At 34.8% G+C, this 25,473-nt stretch overlaps 1 protein-coding gene and 1 pseudogene across 2 annotated transcripts; one reads left to right on the top strand and one right to left on the bottom strand.

Annotated features, from left to right (window-relative positions):
• The first annotated feature begins 17 nt into the window (after nucleotides 1-17).
• On the top strand, nucleotides 18-15,058 carry LOC110711591 (annotated as a pseudogene).
• An 84-nt stretch (nucleotides 15,059-15,142) lies between these two features.
• Nucleotides 15,143-21,368, bottom strand: LOC110711611 (pentatricopeptide repeat-containing protein At4g14050, mitochondrial-like). 2 transcript variants are annotated; one of them, XM_021890019.1, is made up of 2 exons: nucleotides 19,220-21,368; nucleotides 15,143-18,370 (listed from the first exon to the last, which is right to left on the bottom strand). In XM_021890019.1, the coding sequence occupies exon 1, from the start codon at nucleotides 21,159-21,161 to the stop codon at nucleotides 19,302-19,304; it is 1,860 nt and encodes a 619-aa protein (XP_021745711.1). In that variant the 5' UTR covers nucleotides 21,162-21,368; the 3' UTR covers nucleotides 15,143-18,370; nucleotides 19,220-19,301. The 2 variants fall into 2 exon arrangements, with proteins under 2 accessions (XP_021745711.1, XP_021745712.1); XM_021890020.1 differs by having other exon boundaries at nucleotides 15,152-15,876; nucleotides 18,272-21,368.
• Nucleotides 21,369-25,473: the final 4,105 nt, after the last annotated feature.

Genomic DNA, 25,473 nt, shown 5'->3' with positions numbered 1-25,473 from the left:
CTGAACTACATACTAAGATTATAACCAGCGATTGTGTTGCTAGAAATTTGATAATTGAATCACATATCCCTAAAATTATCAGCATTATTTGATGATCTGATAATTGAATCAAATTTGATTGCGAACAACCCTTTAATGTTTGAATTCAACTAATAATGTATCCTGTTTTACTAATACTTTTTTTTTTTTTTTTTTTTGGGTTTCATTTTCAGCCTAACAATGGAGGAAGATGTTCCACTAAGTTCTAAATACTTCTGCATATATTAATTCCTAAGTGCTCTGTGACTAGTAATTAATTGTTCCGTGTTATTCTTTCCAAATTGTAGAAGTGGTTTTGGTCGTTTTGGGTTAAGTTAGTTTTGAAATAAGTTCATTAAGGTCTATTAAGTTCCAGGCTGATAAGATAATATAATTTGATGTCGAATATGAAATGAAAAGATAGATTTAGGTCCGATAACTTCCGATAATGATAAGCTTAAGGCTTTTAAGGTAGAATTAGAACTTTTAGGGCTTATAAGTTCGTAAGTTTAATACCGTTCCGGTAAAGAGAGTGTTACCTAATAGCTCAAGGACTACATTGTTTTTGAGTTTAATACAGCACAGACCAAAAATGCTGCACGAAATTCTTCTAGCATTGCTCGGATACACCGGCAACCTAATCGTTGACGAACGAGAATGCCGCGATTCCTTCGGAATTCTCTCTCCTGATTCTCCGGTCGCCGATATCCTTACCTTCAAGCTCGCCCCTGACCTCTCCTTCATTGCTCCCAGTGACAGGTTTTCCTTCATCACTCTCTCTATTTCTTTCTTCAATTGTAGTAATTTTGAGTTAATTGTTGAATTTTGTTGGAATTGTGGAATTTGGTTGATTTTTCAGGGATGTGATTGAGAGGATTATTTTTTTAGGGTTTTACTACAGGGAGTTGGATCGATTTGCTACAAAATCGAGGAACTTGAGCTAGATTAGATCGGCGAGTGCGAATGTATCGCCATTGGAAAAGAGTGAGGATATTTCTAAGAGGAAGAGTGAGAATCAGAGTGTGTATCGGCGTGCTATTGCTAATGCCATTGTTGAGATTCTTTTGGTTTATCGGTCCGCGGTTTTGCAGATTGAGCAGAAGTTGTTAGCGGATCCTCTTCCTATTTTGGCCACTGTTACTCAGGGCCTCAATCAGGTTGTTCTTTCATCTTTTTTAGGCCTAATTCTTTTTATTGAGAAGCGAAAGTATTTTTCTGCTAAAATTAGGTATAGTATACCTTATTGAAATGAACATGTTTATGTCTCCAAAGAACATTCCTGCCTTGTTGAAATTGAATTCGTAAAATAGTTTGAATTTACTTGGGTTACTTAAACTGTAGGTAACATACTTGACTCCCTATATATATTGACTATGGTATTTATTCTTAGAATTTGGGATGGAGGATAGTGTGATGAAGGGCTCATTTATAAAAACTTGTTGCGAGAATATATGGGTGAAAGCTTTCATATTTTATGATAAAGAGAATTGTTCTTGATCAAGTTGAGGTTTTTATGGGTAAAAGGAGATAAATAAGTAGTAGCAATTGAAAGTTGATATACAATTTGCAAGAAATAAAGCTTTGCCCTTTTTATGAGTGGTGGTAGGTAATAAAGAAGGTTTGAGGAACTCAATGGGAGATAGTGAGCTCATATAAGACTTTCTCATCTTTTCCATATCAAACAGAAAATGTAGGAAAAGTGATTTCTTTTTAGGCATAAAAATTAAAGTTATAGGGTAGAAAGTTGGCATTTTGAAGAGCTAAATTCCTCATTAGACATTGCATTCTGTCTCTTTGACCATCGATGAAACTTGTTATGCCTCAATGCTCCCTAGCACCCCATCCATTGTCCTAGAGGTTGACTTGCCAGGAATCTTGATGACTTGTTTGATAGCCTCTATATATGGCAGTGTCAAGCCAGTGTCGTCCCTGATAAGGAAACATCAATACTAAACATGTGTTTTTCTACATACAAATTCTTATTACCACTCACTATTAACTTTAAAACTGTAATAAAAAATTACAAAGAAAATATATGTGGGATGGATTGGATTCATAATGGATATCGGCATGAGACTTTCTTGGCAAAGTTAAGTATATATTCAATAGAAATTACTGCAATTTTATACTACTTACTAAATGATCCATGAGTTCCATACAAAACTGATCCTACTCAAAACCTATCTTTACCATTTCTTTAAGGTGAAGTTTGTGACTTTAAGTATACAACCATTCTTCCAATCACCAAATGATGTCTAAGGAAATCTCAAGTCAAACAAACATTAATTGCTCATAATTTGTATTGTTGTCCAACCTTTTGCTATGCCATGGAAGATGGGATATGCTGAACAAAGCTAGAAAAGAAATTAACACATTTAACATAGTATATATTAGCCGAAGAGATCAATATGTAAGAAAATTGTGCTCAACCTTTTCAAATATCTGACCTTAAATCTCACTTTCCTCCTACTTATGATTTCATGCAAGATGCATCGTTGGTGGCTACTTCTTTCAGTTAGCCAACATTAGGATATAGTTTCCTTTTCTTCGCTAACAACGTATTGTTTTCATACTGTCGTCAAATTCACTATTATAAATCCCATGCTAATTCTCACATAGTTGCAGTTCTCAACTTTAGCAACTTCGTCTTGAGGGGAAAAATAATATCTTTTTGAACTTGTTATTTTCTTACTCGGTGGAGTATTGTGACCTTTTTATTTATTTTTAAAGTTTGTGTCACATAATTTCAAAGTTGTAACTGAAGGATTTTTCTCCAGTTCTTTTGCCTCCTCTTTATGAGCTTATTTTAGAGATAAAGCGTGATGATGTTCGTGGAGGAAAACTTCTCAATCTCTTGCATAAAAGATGTCATTGTGGGGTGCCTAAACTTCAAACCTGCCTTCAAAGGTAAGTTAATACAGAGTAATTCAATTTGGAAAATCTGTTTCGGCCTGTTTTCCTGGTCACATGAATTTAGTTTACTTCTTTTCACTATTATTATTAAAAATTTGAAAAGATGAGTTTTGGTATAGTCATTTATCTGATAATAGTCCATCATATATAGTCGATTTGACTTTTGAGAAATGGAGTGTTTGGGTTTGGAATAAGGGGGTGGGGAGGAAGGGGCAACCCCATTTAGCATGATGATGTTCCTCACTGTAGAAAGCCTTGCATTTAGCATACTCAAAAGTCAGTGCAACTTTGTTTCTTTGTTAGTGAAAGCTTAATTAGAGTTGGTATTTTATAATCTTATCTTGTTAGAGTAATCTATGATGACTGTATGACGTTTCAAACCATTTACGCAACTAATAAATGTGACAGACCTATGGTTGGTGATTGAGTTGGTTTCCTTACAAAGGAGAGGTAACTTTCAAAGATGCTTGATCTCTTCAACTTTTTGAATTCTCTGAGTATTAAAAAAAATAAAAAAAATAATTCTCTGAGTATTAAAAAAAATAAAATTAATAATAATTTTCCCCTAATTACCAATTACAATGCTCACCATTAACAACAATTCAACAAACTATTCAAAGCCTAAAATTTCCCGAGGTTATAAATGCTTCTTATTCTCTTTTTTTCCCAAAGTTTGTTCTCTTAATTATCACTCCCATCTTCCCATATATAGTTTCCTTGACTTGTTTTTTTTTCCTTTCAGCAAGCAAGTATGAGGACACCATCTATTTCAAATAATCTACCCTAAATAATTATGTTTAACGGCATTTTTTTTTTGAAATAATTTATATCAGAATTAAGCTCTCTATTCCTACTATTTCTCACTCTTTATATTTGTTTAATCCACTGCAAAAGGGGAAAAAGGGAAGCAATATTCTTTCATTTTGCCATTGATGATTTTCCAATAATTAATTCATCAATTAAAATCCAGGCCAGGTTGTATCTATTTTGCTTCGATGCCCTGATTTTGATATTATTTCTTGTTGGTTTTCCAATTGCTGTAATTATCATTGTATTTAAAATTACTATTATAAAAAAATGTGAGTGTGAAGTTTGTTATAATAGGGGCCTAAATATTGTACTTAGCACAAGGCCTCTAAATCTCCCGAGATGGCCCTGGTTTTCGGGCTTTATGAATTACCGTATCTAAATTGGGTATTTTAGTTAAAGAATCTTCCTTTACCTTCCTTGTGATTCATGCAAAGCATGCAGTCTTACAAAGGGTTCCTTTTGGCATTTAGGGGTCAATGCTAATCAGATGAAAACATAGGCAAATTCATCTTGAGGTTGGAATAATGTCTTTAGTCTTGTCTCTTTAGGTTCCTTTGTTTTTCTTTTCCTTATCAAGTTTTAACTTGTGTAGTTGAGATATTTGAGAGTGTCATGTGGGATTCTGAATTGTTTGTCTTCTGTTCATGGTGCTTCCGCTTCTACTTTAGTGGAGTAATGGTAGTCCTGTCTCCCAGAAATTTGATTTAATAGATATTCCATGAATTGGGACTTGGGAGGTTGCTTCTCTTGCTTACCTGTTCATGTCTTTGATTTAGTTCCCAATACAGATTCTAAGATAGTTTTGTTTGGTTGTAACATATTATCGTATTCCCTCATCCTTTTTACATTTATTTAGAAGGCTAGGGTCCCAAATTGAGTCAAATATTTTGTATGGATGGCTTTGTTAGAAAGAATTGTTTCCTGTTCTCGATGCAGAGACACATTAAGATTTTATTGCCCAATGTTTGGTATGTGCTTTGCTGGCGGGGGAGAGAGGCTGCAATAAACCTGTAACTTGACTTTGCGTCATATGGTGGCTTCGTTTTTGAGAATAAGTTTCTGGTGCTATAGGGTTGCATTAGGTGTGTCTGAGGGTTCCTTGTCAATTGTGGAGTGCCTATGAAATTATGATGTGGTTTTGAAGGAATAAGAGGATTAAAGAATTGCAATGCAACTTTAATCTTTATCGTATGACCAGTTTAGGTGATTTGTTGGGAGAGGCATGGTTGAATCATTTGCTATTGGGATTCTAGTTGGTTTTTACGGTATAGAGCAATATATTGTGCCTCTCTAGGCAACATGGGGCTATCCCTGTAATTTCTCTTTTAGACGTCTGAAAGATTCTGAGGGCTATTTTGATGCCTGCTAATTCTCTCTTGGATCACTGTTTCTTCTTCTTTGTATTTTAATTTTCTTAAATGGAACAAAATTTTCTTTATCCAAAAATTTGTGATAATTTCTGTAGTATTAACATATGATCAATATTTGTCTTTTGTCTTTTGTTTGAATCCTTGATGGTTTCTTGAAAGTGCTTTTAATTCGATGCATTATAACTATAGTATATCATGACTGTGAATCAGTGGGAGATGTATGCTTGATGCTTCTGATGTTAAGTCATATCATACTATTATGCATTTTACACTGAGATGGGATTATGTTTAGTTAATTGTTACTTATTTACTTTTTGACATATATGTTTTAGGCTGCTTTGGCACGGGCACCAAGTGTTGTTCAACCAACTTGCATCTTGGATGGTTTATGGTATTCTTCAAGATCCTTATGGAGAATTCTTCATCAAAAGGTAATAGCATAGACCTGATTTATTTTCATTGAGCTGCCTGCTATCTCCTGAGACCTTTCGTTTTTGCTATTATACTGTGTGGCTTGTTATGTTATGTTTGTTCTTCATTTTTAGAGATATGCTGCTCTGCATTTCTGTGGATTTATATCATATTTTATTGGATAAAATGCTTGCTTTTTTCAATTTAGCTCTTCATGTTTTGTCATAAGTTTGTGAAAGAAATCGCTTTATGTCTAATTTTATCTTGTGCAGTGAGAGTTCACTAAGCAGTGTTATATTAACTCACTTTCTAGTTACAACTCGCGGGAACTTTGTTAGTTGCTTCTTTTGTACGGGAAAGCTGTTATCAATTCCACCAGTCCTGTCCGTATGCCTGGCACTGGCAGTATCCAGAAGCCAGATTCATAGAGTATTAGAGGTGCTGTAACAATTTGAAAGAAAATGTACTTGAATGTTAGAACAATAACATAATCTTCTACTTGATATCTTGCAGAAATAACTTTTATTATAGGTTTTCTCTATTTGTCCCTCCTCTCACCCCCCCCCCCCTCTCCTTTTTTTTTGGGGAGGGGTGTTTGGTTTTCTTAATGGCGCATGTGCTGGGTTCTACTTTGGCTGTAGGGTGGGGTGTCATTTGGAGCTCATTATTTTTTCAAGATGGATCCTTTGACTTGTAGGTTCTTCGATTTTTAGATATGGTTATTGATCTTTGCTCAAGATATCTATTTACAAAAAGGAGAGATTTGCTACATATATTCATTTGTAATTAAAGGTAAATACGAAGGAGACATATGAAGGAAAAAGATTGATTATGCCCTGTAATGTTCCTAGAGAAAGAAGCTAGAAACTTCAGTGTGAGATAAAAGGAAATTCTCCTTTGTATTTTTTATTTATCCATCCCTTAATTAAATCTAATTAGTTAGATTCAATGTGAAGTTTATGTCCTTACTTACCCATGTCTCTTTGACAGTGAAGAAGGCAGGGAGTTGGGGAAGGACTCTTCAAATCCTGACATGATTCAGAAATTGACACGCTTAACCATAGAAGATTCCTCTCTAGCTGATTGGCACTTGGGATTTCATATAACTTTGGTATTTTTCAGCTGTCGGAGATGCTTATTCTATATTAATGTATTGGCTACCGCTTGTGATGGCTAGCTATACTCTAGTTTACCTTTCAATTTGCCTCAAACTTGTTTTCTGTTGCTATTATTATGTGTGCTTGAAATGTTGGTGCTACAGGGACCATTATCTGTTATGGTTTCTTCTTTGCATTCTTTCTTATTTCCACTCAGATATGACATGATTGGTGGGCTTTTCAAGTCATACATATCTATCTCAAGTGCATGGAGGATATATCCTTTGTAGTTTCAAAGCATAAAAAGGATCCATCTAAAGAAGTTCACCAACCAGAAAAAGACTTCTCTGTATTGGCTTTGTTTGCTAACTGGAATTGCAGCGAATGCAGATGTGCTGCATTTGAAGCTGTCTTTGCACTAGTGAGGAACGTGTTAGTTGTTTAAGGTCCAATTTGTTATGTTCCAGGAGCCACCCACCCTCACATCCTGTCAAATGACCGTAATATTTAAGCATGTTTGTCAGTAGAGCATCTTCCTCTTGAATCTCTCTTGAACTCGTGATTTTTGTCTGTTTATTATCCTTGTTGATTTTTACTTTGTAGTGCTTCTGCTTCAAATGGATAACTTTCATAATATGGCAATGCAGGATATGCTTTCTGAATATGTCCACATCTGTGTTGCAGAGTCTGTTCTGTTTGCTGGTAAAGCTGTTAGGGTGCTTCGGAATCCCAGTCCTGGCTTTGCACAAGATTCATTGTACCACCCCAAAATTCCAAGGGAATCCTACATAATTAAATCTGATCGCTTTTCGGTTCAAAAGGATTCTTCATCAGATTCAGAACTTACAGGAGAAGAAGAATTACTACCACAGGCTGAGGCAGATAAGATTGAAGCAATGCTCCAGGACCTAAAGGTTTCTTTCTTGCAGTATGTTTCTTTCTTGTAGCTGAGGAGTTTACGGGATATATTTGGCTTGTAACTAGTTATGGAATATATAACCGGTGACTGTAGTTTCTTCTGGTGCTACTTATTGGTCTTTTTCCAATTCAAGGGTTCACTCAAAATCCTTAAGAAAAAAATTAATGGAGCAAGAACCAAATTTTGCTGTCCTGAGATGCTGATAGCATTCAAACATGAAATTCTTGCTTTGATATGCAGGAATCAACAGAATTTCACAAAAGGTCATTTGAGTATGCTGTTGATTCCATTCGATCTATTGCAGCCAGTCATCTATGGCAGGTGGTTTATGCAAATTTTTTAACAAATTTGTTTCTATATTTTTAGGGTGCTATATGAAAATTCTTGAATGACAAATGCAGCTTGTTGTTGTCCGTGCTGATCTGAATGGCCATTTGAAGGCCCTTAAAGTCTATTTTCTGTTGGCCAAGGGAGATTTCTTCCAGGTTAGTTATGGAAATATTCAAGATTTCAAGTTTTACTTGCTATGCTGATTTTGTATTTCATTGTGTATAAAGCTTCACCATCATCTTTTAGTTTGTCAATTTTGCTTGTATCAGGGTTCCGTGGCATTTAGTTGGTGAATTGTTGTTTTCATTCCACAATTCCTCTTTTTTAATATCACTGACTTTTCATAGGGAATGCTGTTTGTGTTGGTAGTTTAGCAGAGTAATTATTCAACTTGACATTGGGTTATGTTCAGCTTTCATCATGGATTTTTGCATCCTTCATTTGTCTGTTGGATTTAACATCCTGTTTTTCTGTCTTTGGCACCTTTCCTTTAGCTCTTGATCATGCAATTTTTTCTCCATTTTTTAAAACTTTTTTTACCAGTGCATCTAATGGATTATTTATTACTGATCAAAGTTGCTCAAAATTATGCTATTTGGAAATAGTTTGATGAGTGTCTTGTATGTTGTTCTTCCTATTGTACAACCCAAAGCTTCCAGTTATTGGTTGTGGGTAATCTGATGATATTTGTTTGTTATCAAATTTTTGCGTAAATCTTTTTTTCATTCAAATTAAGGCTGTTCAAGACCAGACCGAAACAAAGACTGGAAATTTAAAAGTTGACTCCTAGAGACCAGACCAGTTTTCTTGGACTGGACCCGAACTGGACCGATAAAACCTGTCCAAAACCCGGACCAAAACGGTTTTCAATATTTTCATTACTTTATTATTTTAATATTATGAAAAAATGAAAAAATAAATTAAGGAAAATGATTGTTTTATGCATAGTTTGAACATCTAAAATATAGCTCATAATATAAAAATAATCATAGCATATTGAAGGTAAAAACTAAACATTATTGAAGTTTTATTTATAAATTTATACAAAAAAACCGGTCTTGATTTGGACTGGACCAAAGACCGATATTTTAAATTTCTCGACCGGTTACTGGACTGGTTTCTTTGGCCCTGTCTAGTCCATATTTCCGGTCCGACCGGTTTTTGAACTCCTCTGATTCAAATATCCTCTTTGTGCTTATTTCTCATGCTATTTAGTTTGTATAATTGCTACTTGAGTAATCATCTCTAGGCATATGCTAATTTGTTGTTCCTTGGAATAGTGTTTCATGGTCATCTCATACGTGTTCATGCTATATAGCTGACCCAAATTAGTTTCACAAACTCTTGGACTGTAGGGTACAGTGGTTTTTTGTTGTAATTTCTGTGTTTGTTGTTTTGAACAGTTCAGCTATAGTAGTGCATTGTATTCTATGTTTTTTTAAGCCACTGAAATCACTGAATCATAATGTCTTCAGTGCTTTTTGGAGGAAAGTCGACAATTGATGCGTTTACCACCTCGCCAATCAACTGCTGAAGCTGATCTTATGGTGCCATTCCAGCTGGTATAGTGCACCACTTAAATATCTTTTCATATTGATGTGTAATCTGGCATTGATCTATATTTCTGCGAGCTTATCATTAGGATGTTATATATGTAAGAATAGTACCTGATAAATTTGCTATACTTCATAAATAAATTACACATGTTTGATATAGGGCATGACATTTTTGGTTCTGGCTATCCTTTTATACACGGGTGACACTTGTTCTCTAATCATCTATTTAATATATATTAACAAAATTTAATCATAGAATGCTTTTCATCTTGTTGTAAGTGAATAACTGATGATCACAGGCTAGACATCTTACTCCTTGTCAGCAGTCAAGCTACAAATGTATGATTAAGGAAGGGTTAAGGCTGTGTTCGGATCATTTGATCTAGTCTGAAATTTTATTATTTGAACAAAACTGTTTTATCTAAATTTATTTGAACTTATACTTCCTGCGTGCCTTTTAGTTGCAACTTTTTGACTTTCACGCTTGCCAATGCGTAAAATATTATCCCTTTATTTCTAATTATAGATAAGTAAAAATATAAAACTTAATATTGTGAAAATATAAATTGATATGAATTTAGCAAGATCTCACATGACTATATTATATTTGAACCTATCTGAACTAGTATTATTTTGTAATCGCAGTGTTGGGGATTTCACGCTTGCCAATGCACATTTCAGATTCAAATATCTAAGTTGGTAGTAAACATTATATAAAGTTGATATAATGAAAGTATATTTCGGAATCTAATAAGATCTCACATGACTATATTTTTTCCAATGTATAATCACAAAAGACGATTAAAGGAGTGTGTCTGAATAGTGTAAAACTCCTAACGTTTTATTAAAAAAAAAAAAACGGAGTAAGTTTATTTTGTGAGGACTCATCTGAAATATATTTTTGTCTGAACTTATTTGATATTGGTTTTGATATAATCTGAAATGTCTTAAATAAACTTTTTTTTCTAAAATTGTCAGAAATAAACTGAAATTATTCAAAGTAAACTTATTTTGTCTGAAATTTTTCAAAATAAACTTTTATATTGTCAAAAATTGTAACACCTTGGAATTAACTCAATTACTCTTGGATTTATGATGACATGTATAATAAAACAGTGGAAGTAGAAGGGGTGTTATGCCATACTCGAGTGAGTACAAAACAAGTACAAATTATCTACCAAAATTTAATTAAAAAAAGCTTAATATCTCAATAAAATACAAGTGAGGTTTAAAATTTAAAGGTTAAATAGTCAAATGAAAACAATATGATAGATAAAATCACCAAAAACAGCTCTCACTATGGCGTTATCGCCATCACACATCAATGTATCATCATTCGTATAAGAATTAGTATTAATTGTTGACCACATAAACAAACAATAAGCCACACTTAGTGAATAGTTAGTTATTCTAGCACATCAAATTCATTTTATTTGCAATTGTCAATGAGGGTCAAAAAAAGTTGTTTGAATGAATAGATAACGTTTAACACTCATTACTTCTTTTGAAATAAAAATTTGTTAAAACAACTCTTGTAAATTATTCTCCACCAAAACATTGACTTAATACAAGTAATTTGTAAAGTTGTAAGAGGTGGTTTTTGATGGCTATGGCTATGGGCATGTGGATGTGTCATGTTATCAATTGATCTTTACCCAGCTTCATAGATCTAAACAGAGGATGAGATTAAGGATTGTTTGGAGTGACTGAAGACCAGATTCCATTTCAAAGGCAGATTTTTTGTGTTGGGTTTTGCATGCTGGGCAAGTCAGTAAAAAATCCGTGTTCCAGGGTGGCAAATCAGTAATCCTTGGTTTGATTTTAGTCTACACCTGAAAGGATGTGGGGAAGAAATTTTGGAGGGGGGGGGGAAGTACTTTGAGAGTTGAGACTATGCAATATACTTTGAGACGATTCTAACAAGAACCCTCATGACTATGTTTTTTATTATGTATAAATCACCAACAATGGTCAAAGTGGAGTATGTGAATGGTGCAAAATGTCAAACTGGGGCATTAAAATAAAAAATAACATAGAAAATATAAAATAGAGGTGATAGCATATTGAAAAATTCTTGTAAAATTACTAGCAAATGCCAATCCTAAGCAGAACGTTTTCCCAAAGAGAGCATGGGGCTAAAGTTATTGATATAAATTGAAAAAATTCTGCATAGTCTCAACACTTAAAGGTTATTACTTATTAGCTCCCAGAAGAGAATCAAATAAGTAAAAATTCCTAGATTGATGGATTATTGGTGATAAAACAACATAAAAGTTGTTATTGCTGTAGAATTGTGGATATGCTAACTCCCAGTAATTTCTATTTGATTATGTGGTGATAATGGTTTTCTTTCTTTGTGATGCAGGCTGCAGTGAAGACAATCAGCGATGAAGATAAATATTTTTCCAGAGTATCATGAAGGTGAGAGCCTGTACTCTCTTAGCAAATTAGCATTCCCTTAGAAGTTCAAGTATTACTTTAGGTTTTCACTACGACACAGTAGTCTAGTTTTGAAGAATTTGATTTGTGTCTTTGTTCAGACTTCTTTTTTATTTTTTTGATTTGCTATGCAATTTGGTAATTTTTCCTTTATAACTTTGAGGTTTTGACATTCCTTGTGGTAAAACTGTTTGCATCACTACTGATCAAACTTTGAGGCCAAGACAAAGAGGACCATCCGTCCTCCGGAAGCCAAGAAGACACTATGACCGTACCCCCAAAAAAATTGTAATACACTATTCTCTGTGTAATGGACTGAAATTCGAACTAAGCAACTGTAGCTAATTGAACAGAAAAATAGGCGGAAAGCTTGATGATTGATTGATTGAAACAAAAGGTTTACAAGAAGTTGACAACTATCACTCCCATGGGTAACTTGAGGGTTACCAATCTCAATACATTTGTCTAAATTCTCAAAAGCATACCCATCTACCCCCCCCCCCCCCCCAATATTACAATTCTTACTACAAAAGCGATTCCCTCTTAATGACTATTTGTCTACTACTGAACAGAATCAAACTGTCAGAAAACAGGTTGTTTGCTACTTTCCTTAGTGGTTAATGATCCTTGTCCTCATTCCCACGTCTGGCTGCACTTCTTTGTTGCTTTTGCCTTGCTGCAGTTTGTGCCTCCTAGTGTACACCCGGATTGGTAGTGCAAGTGGGCTTGGACTTTGGCCATTTGAGTCCACTCACATCAACCCTCTCGTCAAGGATAGCATAATTCTCAATTTTATTGTCTCAAATTATTTTTGTCGTATTGAGTGATGCTTGTGAAGACAAAAATTCTTTAAGTTACCCCATGAAAACTTTCTTGTACATGTTATTATCTTATTCTTATGTGTCCATACTTTGTGTTTCATAACTTTATTGGAATAAAGTGACTTATAAATGTGTCTGTATATTGTGTTCCACGAATTCATTGGATTAAAGTGACTTATAAATCTTGCCTATACTTCTAAGTGCTACTACATTGTAGAGTAACTGAAATATTGTAGAAACAACTTCTCTGCCCTTGTATTGCTTTGAGTGGGAGCTTGTGCTAATCTTTTCATTAGTTGAACTTTTTAGAACGAAGTACTTGGAAAATTTCTTATTCTCACACGCACACTTCATTCATTTTTTTCTTGTAACGTTTGATTGTTCAAGCTTATCAATGCCTCACTCTCTTTTTTATGACACCCCCCCCCCTCCCACACACACACACACACAAAGCTTTTTAGGTATTCCTTTCACTTTGGACTTTTGTAGGTTCTGTTTGCTTTATTCCTTGACATTTAATGTAGTTTATGATGACCTCTAGGATGCCTTCTATCGGAGTTGCTGTAAAATCAACACAAGCGGATGCTAAATCAAAATCTTACTCCAGTGGAACTTCTAGTGTTGCCTCAACAAACACTACAGCGGATGTGGATGGCTGGGATGGAATAACTCTTGAGTATTCTATTGATTGGCCCCTGCAATTATTTTTCACACAAGAAGTGCTGTCTAAGTAAGCCTTGACCTTATAGCATTCAGATTTTTCTATGGATTTTTCTACAGTGGATACCATTACCATATCCGATTAATAATAACTCCCTCTTATGATTTTGTTGAAGGATGTATCATATATTTCTGTTTTCTTGTGAAATTTGTTGATTGGTGAAAGAATTATCCCCACCCTTTTATTAACATATGTTCACTGCTGAATCTGCAGATATTGTCGTGTTTTTCAGTATCTGTTACGCCTTAAACGGACACAAATGGAGTTGGAGAAGTCATGGGCTTCAGTGATGCATCAAGATCATAGTGATTTTGCGAAACATCGCAATGAACGTATTAAGTGCCCTACATCTCAGCAGAGGCGACAACGTTTTAGACCAATGTGGCGGGTTAGAGAACATATGGCCTTTTTGATTAGGAATCTACAGTTTTATATCCAGGTAAGATACGTCAAATATCTGAGGGTATTGTCCTCCATTCTTGTCTTTTTTTTATTTATTATTTTTTATTATTTTTTCTACTCGAATAAATCTCTTGCATAGGCATGCCCTCATTAGAGGAACTGGGGTAATGGCGTGGCATGCCTTCATGAAAATATATCAGTGTACATGTGCACTCTTATGCCCATTTGATGCAAATAGTTTGATCAGAGTTTCAATTGCATGATGAACTCAATTGGCTATAGTGAGTTCGAGGGCTCCAAGTGCTATCTAACCTTCACTAATATAGTAATATCCAAAGAAAACTAGAGAAAGAGAAGCATAAGTATAGATAGATGACTCTAGATGCTCCCACTGGCAAGAAATTATAAAAATTGAACTAGCATAGACTTCTATGTGTTAAGTATGGCTTCTTTATTGGCGAAGTTGCCTCTGTTACTTTGTAGTTCCCACCCGCACGTCTCCAAATATAACTGGACCGAAGAAGCAGAAATGTTGCACGTCCTGCGTACTTCTTGTGATTATAGATGACCTTAACAGGCTATGGTTTCTGCATTCCTTACAGTGCTTATTAGCTTCTCCTTCTGAGTTTATTTGAGGATTATCTTGTTAAACTTATTGCATGTCTTTCTTCAGGTGGATGTCATAGAGTCACAATGGAATATTTTACAAACTCATATCCAAGATTCACGTGATTTTACCGAGCTTGTGAATTTTCATCAAGAGTAAGTCAATATTGTCAGTTGCTCCAACTTTCTTTTTAGATGCCGTGGTGATTCTTCATACTGTTGCATGCTGATTTGTATTTTGGGAATCTTGATGTGTATTTGAAGCATATCTCGTCAGTAAATAATGTATTTTTGCTGCCGTACTTCTCCATCCAGAATCTTATTATGGTAAAGGGAAAAAAAGCTAGAGAATAAGAATAAAAGGATAACTTATGGTTGTTTCATTGGAATTGTAAAGGGGAAGGCAGAGATTATGTGGTTAAGTGACTTGGTAATGACTTGTTAGTGTGCATATTCTTGCTTCCTGGGTTAAAACTCTGAGGCTGTAGTCTTTGTACACCGGGGGAGTGAGAGCTGTCAGTATAGGCCCGTTATGATTTATGACTATGTATGTGGTGGGGCTGAGACTTGTGTATTGTTGTATGTCAGCTATATCTGCAGGCTGCTTCTGTGGAGGGAGGCACAAATCTTTCCTGTCAGAAATAAGGCAATACTTCCTTTGTTCCTTAATCAATCTAATACTTTGCCATTTAGGAAGTTACAAATTGTTACTTTCTGCTTTTGGGTTCTCTCTTGTTTTCTTCTCATCACAAGGGCTCCTTAATCTCCCACCCCCCACAATGCTGTTTAGTCATAATTAAAGAGCACAGGGATTATTCATACGGCATACACTTGTATATGTTTTGTGAAATAAAAAAATTTATTGGTATATATTTGTTAAAAAAATATTGTTATATTTAGGCATTTAATTCAAAGCATTAGTATTACATAAGAGTAATTAGAGGGCACTTTTGAAAACCAATGTTTTGTAGACAAAAGAAGATAACATGAAGCAATAAGGGAAAATCAGCTATCATGTTACCAAACCTTAACCAGTCATTGCTAGAAAGTCAACAAACATAATAAAAAGTATCTTTGGTCACAATTCAACCCATAAAAGCCTGAACAACAACAAAATGACATTCAAAGTTTAATACATGTCATTAGACACAACCTATTCCCATACTTAAATCATTACCAATCCAACTTAACAAATCTGAAAAGTTGAAACTTTTTCCTTTAAATCTAACTCCATCCTTCAAATCTCTTGTTACCGGGTTCTTTTTCTTTTTTTTTCCCATCATTCAAGTCTTCTTTAGCTTTGTAGGACAAAAATACAATTGTATTCCTCCTATTTAAGCTAAACATCCTGAAACAATTTTAACATTGTAGATTAGTTACATAATATTCAAAGCATTAGTCAACAAACATAATCAGCCAGCCATCGTCACCATAACTTGCCTTGTAGTCGCAGCAGATGAATTCTGCAAAGACATCATAGAAAGATTAACCAAATCAAATTCTCGTATGCACTATAATCAATTTATAATGCTAAAATTATAAGCACGGTTGGAATGAGTCACCGAGAGAAAAAACCGTCAAGCAACATGTTGGCTTCCTGTAAGAGTTAAAGTCCCTATATAACATTGTCTAGAAGAAGCTAAGGTATCACAGTAATATACTATAAACACAAATTTTATAATTTTCTGTGCCTACACATAGATCATTTTTTTAAAATGAACAACTTGTTCTGTTTCCATTTACTCGATAGAGACTTAGTCACTTAGAATATGGATCTAAATCCTCACATCTGAGATATATAGCATGATTATACTTCATAATATACATTGTTTTTATTACATAGGAGTAATGCTAGTAATTAAAAACATGGTAACATGCTGAGAATAAAGACACACGAAACTATGCAGTACAAAGATTACAAACAAGCAAATATACTTCGTACTATCCAAGAATAACAAAACTGCTAACAATAGGAACAGCCCTGCTGCAATCAAGACAGTCAGCAGAAGATCAAGCGGTTAAAGAGTAACATCCAGGAGTGTAACAATATTGCTTACTCAAATTTGACCAATTGAACATAACGAGAATATAATGCACAAAATCTCCTTTTGTCTGACAATAGAAATTTGGTAAAATGAGACCTGAACGCAGACATCATTTTCCTTTCTTGCTGAGCACAACCTAAACTACAAGAGAAGGTACACTTCTAGATGCTTTTATTTATCTGTTCTTCTCACACTGATACCTAAATACATGATGAGATGGTAGATATCAAGAAATCAGCCATCAGGCATCAGGACAACAACAAGCAAACAAATCAAAATATGACCATTTACAATTCATTTCTTAGGGATTTTATTTATCTGTTCCCACACAGAAGCTACAAAAGTGAGTGATTACAAGCCTCTCTACCCACTATTTGGCTGTCAATTAACATACTCTACACCTTAACGCTCATTCACACCTTCTCTTTTCTTGCCTCACCCCCTCTCTCCCTCACTTGCCTGTTTCAAAAACAAGTGCATAAAAGCTAAATTCAGCAGGATCCGGGGCTTTGGAGTTTGATTGGAAGTTAGAGTCTCCTTCATTCTCTGTAGAAGGCTCTTTTATCTTGTTAAACTCATTAAAGTGAGAAATGGAGAATTGTCGAAATTGGGAAAACAGAGGGAGTATTATTACACATAAAATTAGTGAAATAAAGGCAATATTTCTCTAAATAAATCTTTTCTTTCATCACCCCACTTATCTATACAACCAATCTGCTTCGTCACTTTCTTTCTCAATGTCAAACTCTACTAATGCACTGGATGTCACCACAACTTCCTGCCCAACACAATTCCCAACTGAGCTCTTACAGCATTAAGGTGTTTTCCGCGATATGCCCTTGTCACAACTCACAACACCTAACAAAGGTCCAGCGAATTGGTGGCTAGGACACCACATCTGATCTCTGTCAGAAATCATCACTCAGTTGAACCCTCAACTACTAATTCAATGCGCAAGGAAGCGATAAAGGAGACAAGTATGTGCTCATAACCCATAAGCAAGTCTCACTATCTTCTTCAAGCCACCTCCACCTCCCACAGTCCCACGTTTGGGATGACCATTCAAGAAAGGCTCACTATAGCTGATCATCAAAGCTTTCTACAATGACCAACCATCAAAGCGAAATTACGGATAACATTAACTCTTTGACATCAAAGCCACAAGCCCTATGCAAATATTGTATAATAAAGTAGCTGAACCCTACAAAACGACTTACAAATGGTTTACTTTTCCACAGTTAAACCCTTTATTCTCTCTAGTGACTTCTCTATCAATCGATCAACCCTAAGAGTTATAAATTAACTAAAATTCATGATTCTTTCCCTAATAATCATTAAAGCAGGCAACTATAGTTCAAGCTTTCAGCAGTGTCTTATTATATATCACCAAATATATATGTATCTAGATAAACTACTCCAGTCTTCCATTCACCCCATTAAAACCCCATAATTTCCCATCCTCAGGAAATAAATCAATTATCTGACACTATTTAACAGATTGTTACCCAAGAAGCCCAAATGATTCGAAGAACAAATTAGAATTTTTTTTTTTTTAAAAAAGGTGTGAAAATTATAGATTACAGAGTAAAAGATTTCATGCCTTCAATAATGTCCTTCTAGACATCTCCATACATTACTTTTCTTCATTCATGAGAAATATCTTCCTATGAGAAAAATATTATAAACTAAACAGTATCGATTATTAAATCTAGTAACCTTATCCCTAATCTACAATAACATATCTAATTCTTTCCCAAATATGATCTCATAAATCCTAAACATCAAAACATGCAATAATTAAGTGATGAGTTACCTTCAAGGCTCTTTCAATCTCTGCCTCGCTCCGAGCAACATCCTCAAGAACCAAGATGACGGGTTGGAAACTGGCCAGGGCATCTTCAATAGCGTCCTTCTAGGCTCAGGAATTAAAAAAAAAAAAAAAAAAAAAAAAAAAAAAAAAAAAAAAAAAAAGATATCTAAGTGAAGAGTCACCTTCCTATATTTCTCTTTATGAAAACTAACATGGACAAATCAAAATAACCATTGAAAACAGCCAACCAGTTACGTTCTCATTCTAAACAAACAGGATGCACCTCTAAGAGAATGGGACTTCATATTGGTAAACCGATAATGGAACTAACTAAGACTTGTTACATAGTTAAGGGAACAACATCACTTTTGATTCTGTTTGTTGAATAATTGATTTAAAGATAGAGACACAGAATATTAACTTCATCTCCTTTTAACAAAGATCCAACACAAACAAAATAACAGATGCATTTTATCACATGTTACAAGCAGACAATATTGATCATATGTTATTCTGAAGAAATACATAGTTGCCATCCTAACTCCTAAGAAGAATACAATTTTTCTAATGTACTAGAGTAATGATGGATTACTGACTTAGGACAAAGGAGATCATGTAGAGAAGGCCAAGTATGTGTTCTTTCTGTAAACTAATAACCTTCTGAGGGATGGAAAAGGAGCACAACTTTTTCGTCAGAAAATGCTTCAGTGTTAAAACTCTTATAATAGCTTCATGAAAATTGATATTGGGGTTCTTGAATCAGAGATCAATAGAAAGTTAACAAATAACAGAATTTAGGGATCATCAGGCAATAGTTAAGATTTTGGCGGACAAACCAAAGACACAATTCGGGGATCATCAGGAGTTAAGACTTCAAAGGACAGCGTAATGGTGTGTATGTGTGTTTAGAGTACCATAAATATGAAGATTTAAGAAAAGGGTGCTATAAACCTTTATAAGACTCCTTAATGGAGTTCCTGAGCAATGAAGAGGTAGATTACGTCCTGTATACAGATACTCAGCTTGTAAGTGCCTACCAAAAATCACCACAAGAACAGCTACCATCCTTAAAATGATGAAACCTGTTGATATCTCGAACAATGATCTCCCTCTTTACGATGCTGCTTATGAATTTTAAAACCATGTGACAATCCCCACAAGTTCGTAAATTTTTCACTATGCGTATGGTGGTACCAGGAGCTGATTTAAGCAAGCCATATGCTACAGCCCACCTTTCACTATGCCACAACAAATGTCTCTCCTTCTCATGCTGCTCCAGTTCATGTAAAACATAACTAGTATCTGGAACATAACCTCTTTTTCTCATCTCCAAATCCAACTCCTCAAGCAAACCAATAAGTTTTTCTTGCATAGGATGAGATGTCTCCCCTGCATAAAACACTTGACTAACCTTTGCAAGTTCAATACAGCTATAACCAGGCTCTCTCTTCAAATATGTTGTAGACATTATTTTGCGAACTTTAGACACATTATCCCACATAGAAGCAGAAGCATATGTATTAGAAAGCAAAATATAAGAAGAAGGGTCTTCAGGCCCCAAGCACAGTAAATGATCAGCAACCCTTATAGCAACCTCTGTATTTTTGTGTTTCCTGCAAGCACTTAACAGAGCAGCCCAAGCAGCTTCATCAGGATTATATGGCATTGTCTTTAGGAGTTTTTCAGCCTCGTCAAGGTGACCAGAACGGCTAAGAACATCTAATAAGCATGTGTAATGATGCAACGAGGGCTTCATTCCATAATCTTGAACCATTGTATTAAAGAAATGCCGACCTTTGTTAACTAAACCTACATGACTACATGCATAAATCAACCCAAGAAATGTCACTTCGTTAGGTTTTACACCATCCATGACCATCTCATCGTATAGCGCCAATGCTTCCTTTGCTTGGCCGTGTTGTGCCATTGCAACTATGATGGAAGTCCAAGACACGACATCTCTATTGGATATATATGAAAAAATGCCTTTTGCTGCTAAAAGATCACTGCATTTGGCATACATATCAACGAGTGAATTGGAGATATATAAATTACGTTCAAACCCGAGCAATATAACCAAGCAGTGTAATTGCTTCCCTAGCTGTAGTGCTGCCATATTAGCAGATGCTGCAATAACACTTGAAAGAATAAATGGGTCAGCACCATGATCAACCTCTCTTCTCATATTCCTGAAGATACTACAAGCATCATTCCCATGACCACTATGCACCAACCCAGATATCAAAGCACTCCAAGACAACAAATTCCTGCCAGGCATCCTCCTGAAAAGCTCCACAGCATCAGTTTTCCGTCCAATTCGAGCATAACCCGAAACCAAAGCCGTCCAAGAAATCGTATTTTTCACCTTAATCGAATCGAAAACCATCCTAGCATAGTCAAGGAACCCACATTTCGAATACAAATCAACAAGCGACGACTTAACAACATCATCCTCATAAAAGGGTGACAGAACAAAATGAGCATGCACTTGTTTACCAAGCCTAACATCAACCAAGCTAGCACAGGACCTAACAAGACTAGCAATCACAAAATGATCAGGCAGTAACTTATCAAGCTCCCACATTCTAAGGAACAAAGAAAGCGTTTTATGGGGAAAACCAGCATGATTATAAGCAGTGAGAATTGAAGCCCAAGATACAGGATCTCTTTGAGGCATTTCGTCGAACACTTTGAGGGCATGATCAATAACACCACATTTGCCATACATTTCAACTAGGGAGTTGGGTATTGGGCCATAATGATGGAGACCAAGTTTGGTGATCTGGGTATGGAGTTTTTGGCCAGAGGAGAGAGATTGGAGTTTGGCACAGGATCTAAGTTGGTGGAGATAATGTGAGCAAAACCATTCAATGTTCAGCTTTTTTGGGTGCATTAAATTTGTTAAACAGAGTTTATTGCAAAATTGGAAACCCAGAATAATACAGTAGTTATTACCTTTACAAATTTCAATCAATTATTCAAGACTTAAAATTGGCTGCTAATTTTGACCGTGGAGGATTACAATTTCCTTACTACTATTAGTTAAACTTATTTCCGAGTGGACTTTTTATATATTTTGTGATTTTTTACGAAAAATTATTTTATGAAATCCAAATTTGGTAAGATACTACCGAAGTATAGTACGGAGTATCTGATAAAAATTTGTTGTAAGAAACTACCATATTAAAAGTCAAATTTTCCATTTTTGAGCGAATTTCAATCATTGACTTAATTTCTGGTGTTGACCCACCTTAAAAACACCGCCAAAATGACGTAGGTCGATGGTAGGATGTGAGACCAGTCAGACTTTTTTTAACTTTATACAGTTGGTAAGATATCAAAGGACATGAGATCTCTAGAAACATAGAGGTGCAAACAGATTGCAGAGTTGTAGTTAACTTCCTCAGAAACCCCGTTGATTCGAATTTGAACGTCAAAAACCTAGTGCTCGACATTCTCCTCAATTATTTATGCCGCTCCTATGTTCCTAAAGGTGATGTAACTAATGCAGACTGTCTAGCCGTCAAGGCTAGGAAAAGTGCTTAGTGTACATCTCCCTCGCTTTTCAGTTTGTTTGACTACTGTCAAAAAATAATTAAATTGAAATATAATTCTAAAAAATGGACGAATTAAAATGTGACACGTGACAAGTGACTTGATACTCTATGTTGGTGACCGGTTAGGGTTGAAATATAATTGCTTAACAATCGAAAGATTGGATCAATAAATGTTGTTTGGTTAACTGAATAGGCTACCTGAGCTATCCCTCATTTTTCATCTCAATAAAAAAAGTTAGGATTTCACTCTAGAAAAAAAAAAACCTAATTTTAATGAGTATATTACATGCAGATCCACCTCCAGAGTATCATTCAGGTAACTCAAAATAAAATTTGTTTGATGAATTTATTGCCATTAATTATTTAATCCATAATATAGATTTAATTTGTTCTGTTGAATGTGTTATTGTATTCATTTGTGCAATTTTAAGTGTGTTAATCTATCATGAATAATTTTAAAGAATAGAACTTTTCATTTGAAGAGAGCAAATTTGACCTTAACAATTAATCGATTCGTATCAGGAAAAAAACCATACTCAATTGGAATCTTCGTCTCTATAAATAAACAATTTAAATGTTTATGATACTAACATAGTTGAAGATAAATGTCGCTGGGAATTGACAATTGGTTACACAAAATTTATGTGTTTATCTTTTCTTATGGATACTTCATTAGTATCTAATGGATATAAGGTACTATATATGTATGCTTATTTATTGTCTATGATAATATTTTATTTTATTTTTGGTGTTCCACCCAGTTCACCTTTTGTGTTAATTCGAATTCGAGATTAGTTCTAGGTGGTTAGGTTTCAGTCCTCTCCCAATTGTTGATGTGGGGGATCGAACACAAGTTTTCTATACCAAGTGCAGTCTCAATCACCACTGTACCAACAACTAATTGGTATTGTCTATGATAATTATAATAGTCATTCTATTTGTAATTTTTAGGTGTCTTGGAATTTTGTGGTGGAATGATGCTCAACAAGCTCCAAAATGGGAATGAAGGTACAACCCTCATAAAAAAAGATAGGATCCGCCATTTACCCGATCATATATTAGGTGACATACTTGCATTCCTTCCCCTAAAGGACGCGGTTGCTACGAGTGTATTGTCAAGGCGATAGAGGCGTGTTTTTACTTGGGTAACATACCTTAACTTGGATGATACACCTAATTGTTACGACTATTGTTTGATGCGAAGTCCACATATGATTGATTCTTTCCCTAATTTCAAGATGTATGTTGATAAGGTATTGCAACTATGTCACCCTAACAATATGGATATATCCTCGATGTTTCGAAGGTTGTCTCCCCGTATTGGACCCTGTGCATCTTGATGCTTGGATCAGTTTTCCCTTAGCCCGTGGGGTTAAGGTGCTTGACATTATATGTCGACCCTTATGATTTTGATGAACAAACTGACAAACTTGACTAATGAGTATTTTAAGTCTTTGGTAAATGAAAGGTTCATGCAACAAGGATCGTTCCGGAGTAGGAACACAAAATCAGGAATGCGGAGTAGTCATTCCGGAGTAGGAACACAAAATCAGGAATGCGGAGTAGCATTCGCGCAAGTACAACGTTCAAAATCACATTCTTGATTATTTGTAAGTACTTGGAATATAAGTTGGTTTGGAACTCGATGAGGCACGTTATTATTAAGGCTAAAATAAATAACGTTCAATTGGAATTAGTTTTGAAGAAATATGATAAACACTGCTTTAAGAAGTTTGTTTAAAAGTAAATAGGATATTTTATATTATTGTTTTATAAATAAATTAATCAAATTAATTTATTGTCTTTTTTAATAAATAAATTAATCTAATTTAGTTATTATCTTTTTAACAAAAATATCTACTTTATATTATTGATAAATAAAGTATTTTATAATATATCTTTTTAAACAAATTATCATTTTGATTAAGTCTAATAACCGTTTTTATCATACTCCTTTCAATGGCAACATTATAGGAGATTGTTAAGATTGTAGTGGATTGATGGGCAAGTTTAGGAAACTTCCCATGATCACCACTTGTCACGTTTACTCCACAACATGTTAGTGGGAGTGTTGACATGTGTACGTGGTTATGGTGGGAAGTTATTGACTAAGCTTGCTCTCTATAAAAACCCATGCAATCAATCTTAGCAACACAAAATTCTTGAGAAAAATATTCCAGCGAGTAATAGCGTGAAGAGGGTTTCAAATTACTTCTTATATTCTCTAGAGCATAGCTCTTGTATTACTTATTGTAATTAAGATCTTGGGATATTTGTGAGAGTTGTAACTTGTGAGGTAAAGGAAGTTACAGAGTCGAAACTTCTGAGAGAGTTGGGAACAAGCTAAGTTCCGTTCTTGTGGAACTTGTACCGGGTTTATTATTCACTTGTAAAAGAGTTTGACTTACATAGTGGAAATTCGAAAAACCCATATCATCTCTCTCTATTGTTTTACATCGTTTAATTTCCAAAAAAAATCTACTACTTTACCCATACTACAATTCAACCCCCCCTTTATAGTTGCTATTGAACACTTCATTATAGCTTGTGCAACACTAGAGGTGTTGAAACTCGATGTTAATGTTAATAATCTTGATCTCAACATCCCCTATTCTATTCGTATTCGTTTACCAAACTTGAAGGTAGTCCATCTTACTTTTCTCAAGCACACCCCTAACAATGACTCCGTGCTTAGGCTAGTTGCTAGTTGTCCATCCCTCCAAGACTTGGTACTCAATGCTGATTGCTGGATACATATAAATTACATTACTTCACAATCTCTTCGTGATTTTCCAGGTAATAGAGCTCCTACACCGTGCACCTTTTCTAGCAACACTTACTTTTACAGAGGTTAGTGCCTTTTACTTTTACTCTTCTTTCAATTATTTAATCGCTACAACTTGACTTTCACTATTCAAGTATCCATTCATATACGAAGTACTAACTTTAACTGGATTATTATTATGATTACTATCTCCGTTAATTTTTAGTAGTAACAAAGGGGTTTTATCCGTGAGACATACATAATTCCTTTATTGCAACTAAAAATTAACGGAGATAGTATTACTACTATTATTAGTACGAAAATGATATATATTGACTATATCAATCTCCGATCTGCTCCGCAGAGAATCACGGGTGGCAACGATGTATTAGAAGAGAGATATAGGGAGGTATTCCTGGAGGAATGTGAGGCACGGAGTAAAACTGAAGAAATACCATCTTGTTTAATGGTTCAACTCAAAAGAATCACAATATACGACTACTTGTGTACAGAATGGGAAATGGAAGTGGTTAAATATTTTTTGAGAAACTCATTTGTTTTGGAGGAACTCAATCTTATTTGTTTTAGTCATCCATCGCGTCCAGTGACAATCGAAGTTAAGATGTTACTTGACAACACGTTGAAGCTCATGAGAAGAGGGTCAAGGACTTGTTCAATAACAGTCAAGTGATTTTTTATTTTTTTTTAATAAATAGCCAAGTGAATTATTCTTCCATTTCCTTGAAATACTTTTACATTTGATGATTATATTTTTTTCTTTTTTTGGATGTATCACACTAAAAAAGCGCTGATAATCATTAAGAAGTAGCCTTTTATTTTGAAACTAAATTAATAAATTGATTAATTAATTACTATCCCATATC

Source organism: Chenopodium quinoa, unplaced genomic scaffold (assembly GCF_001683475.1).
Source record: "Chenopodium quinoa cultivar QQ74 unplaced genomic scaffold, ASM168347v1, whole genome shotgun sequence".
In the NCBI taxonomy this organism is placed as follows: Eukaryota; Viridiplantae; Streptophyta; class Magnoliopsida; order Caryophyllales; family Amaranthaceae; genus Chenopodium; species Chenopodium quinoa.
This window is presented reverse-complemented; position numbering and strand designations above follow the sequence as displayed.

Excerpts from the sequence above, each read along its gene's own strand:
- LOC110711611 (XM_021890019.1), bottom strand. The coding sequence starts at position 21,161 with ATGCACCCAAAAAAGCTGAACATTGAATGGTTTTGCTCACATTATCTC.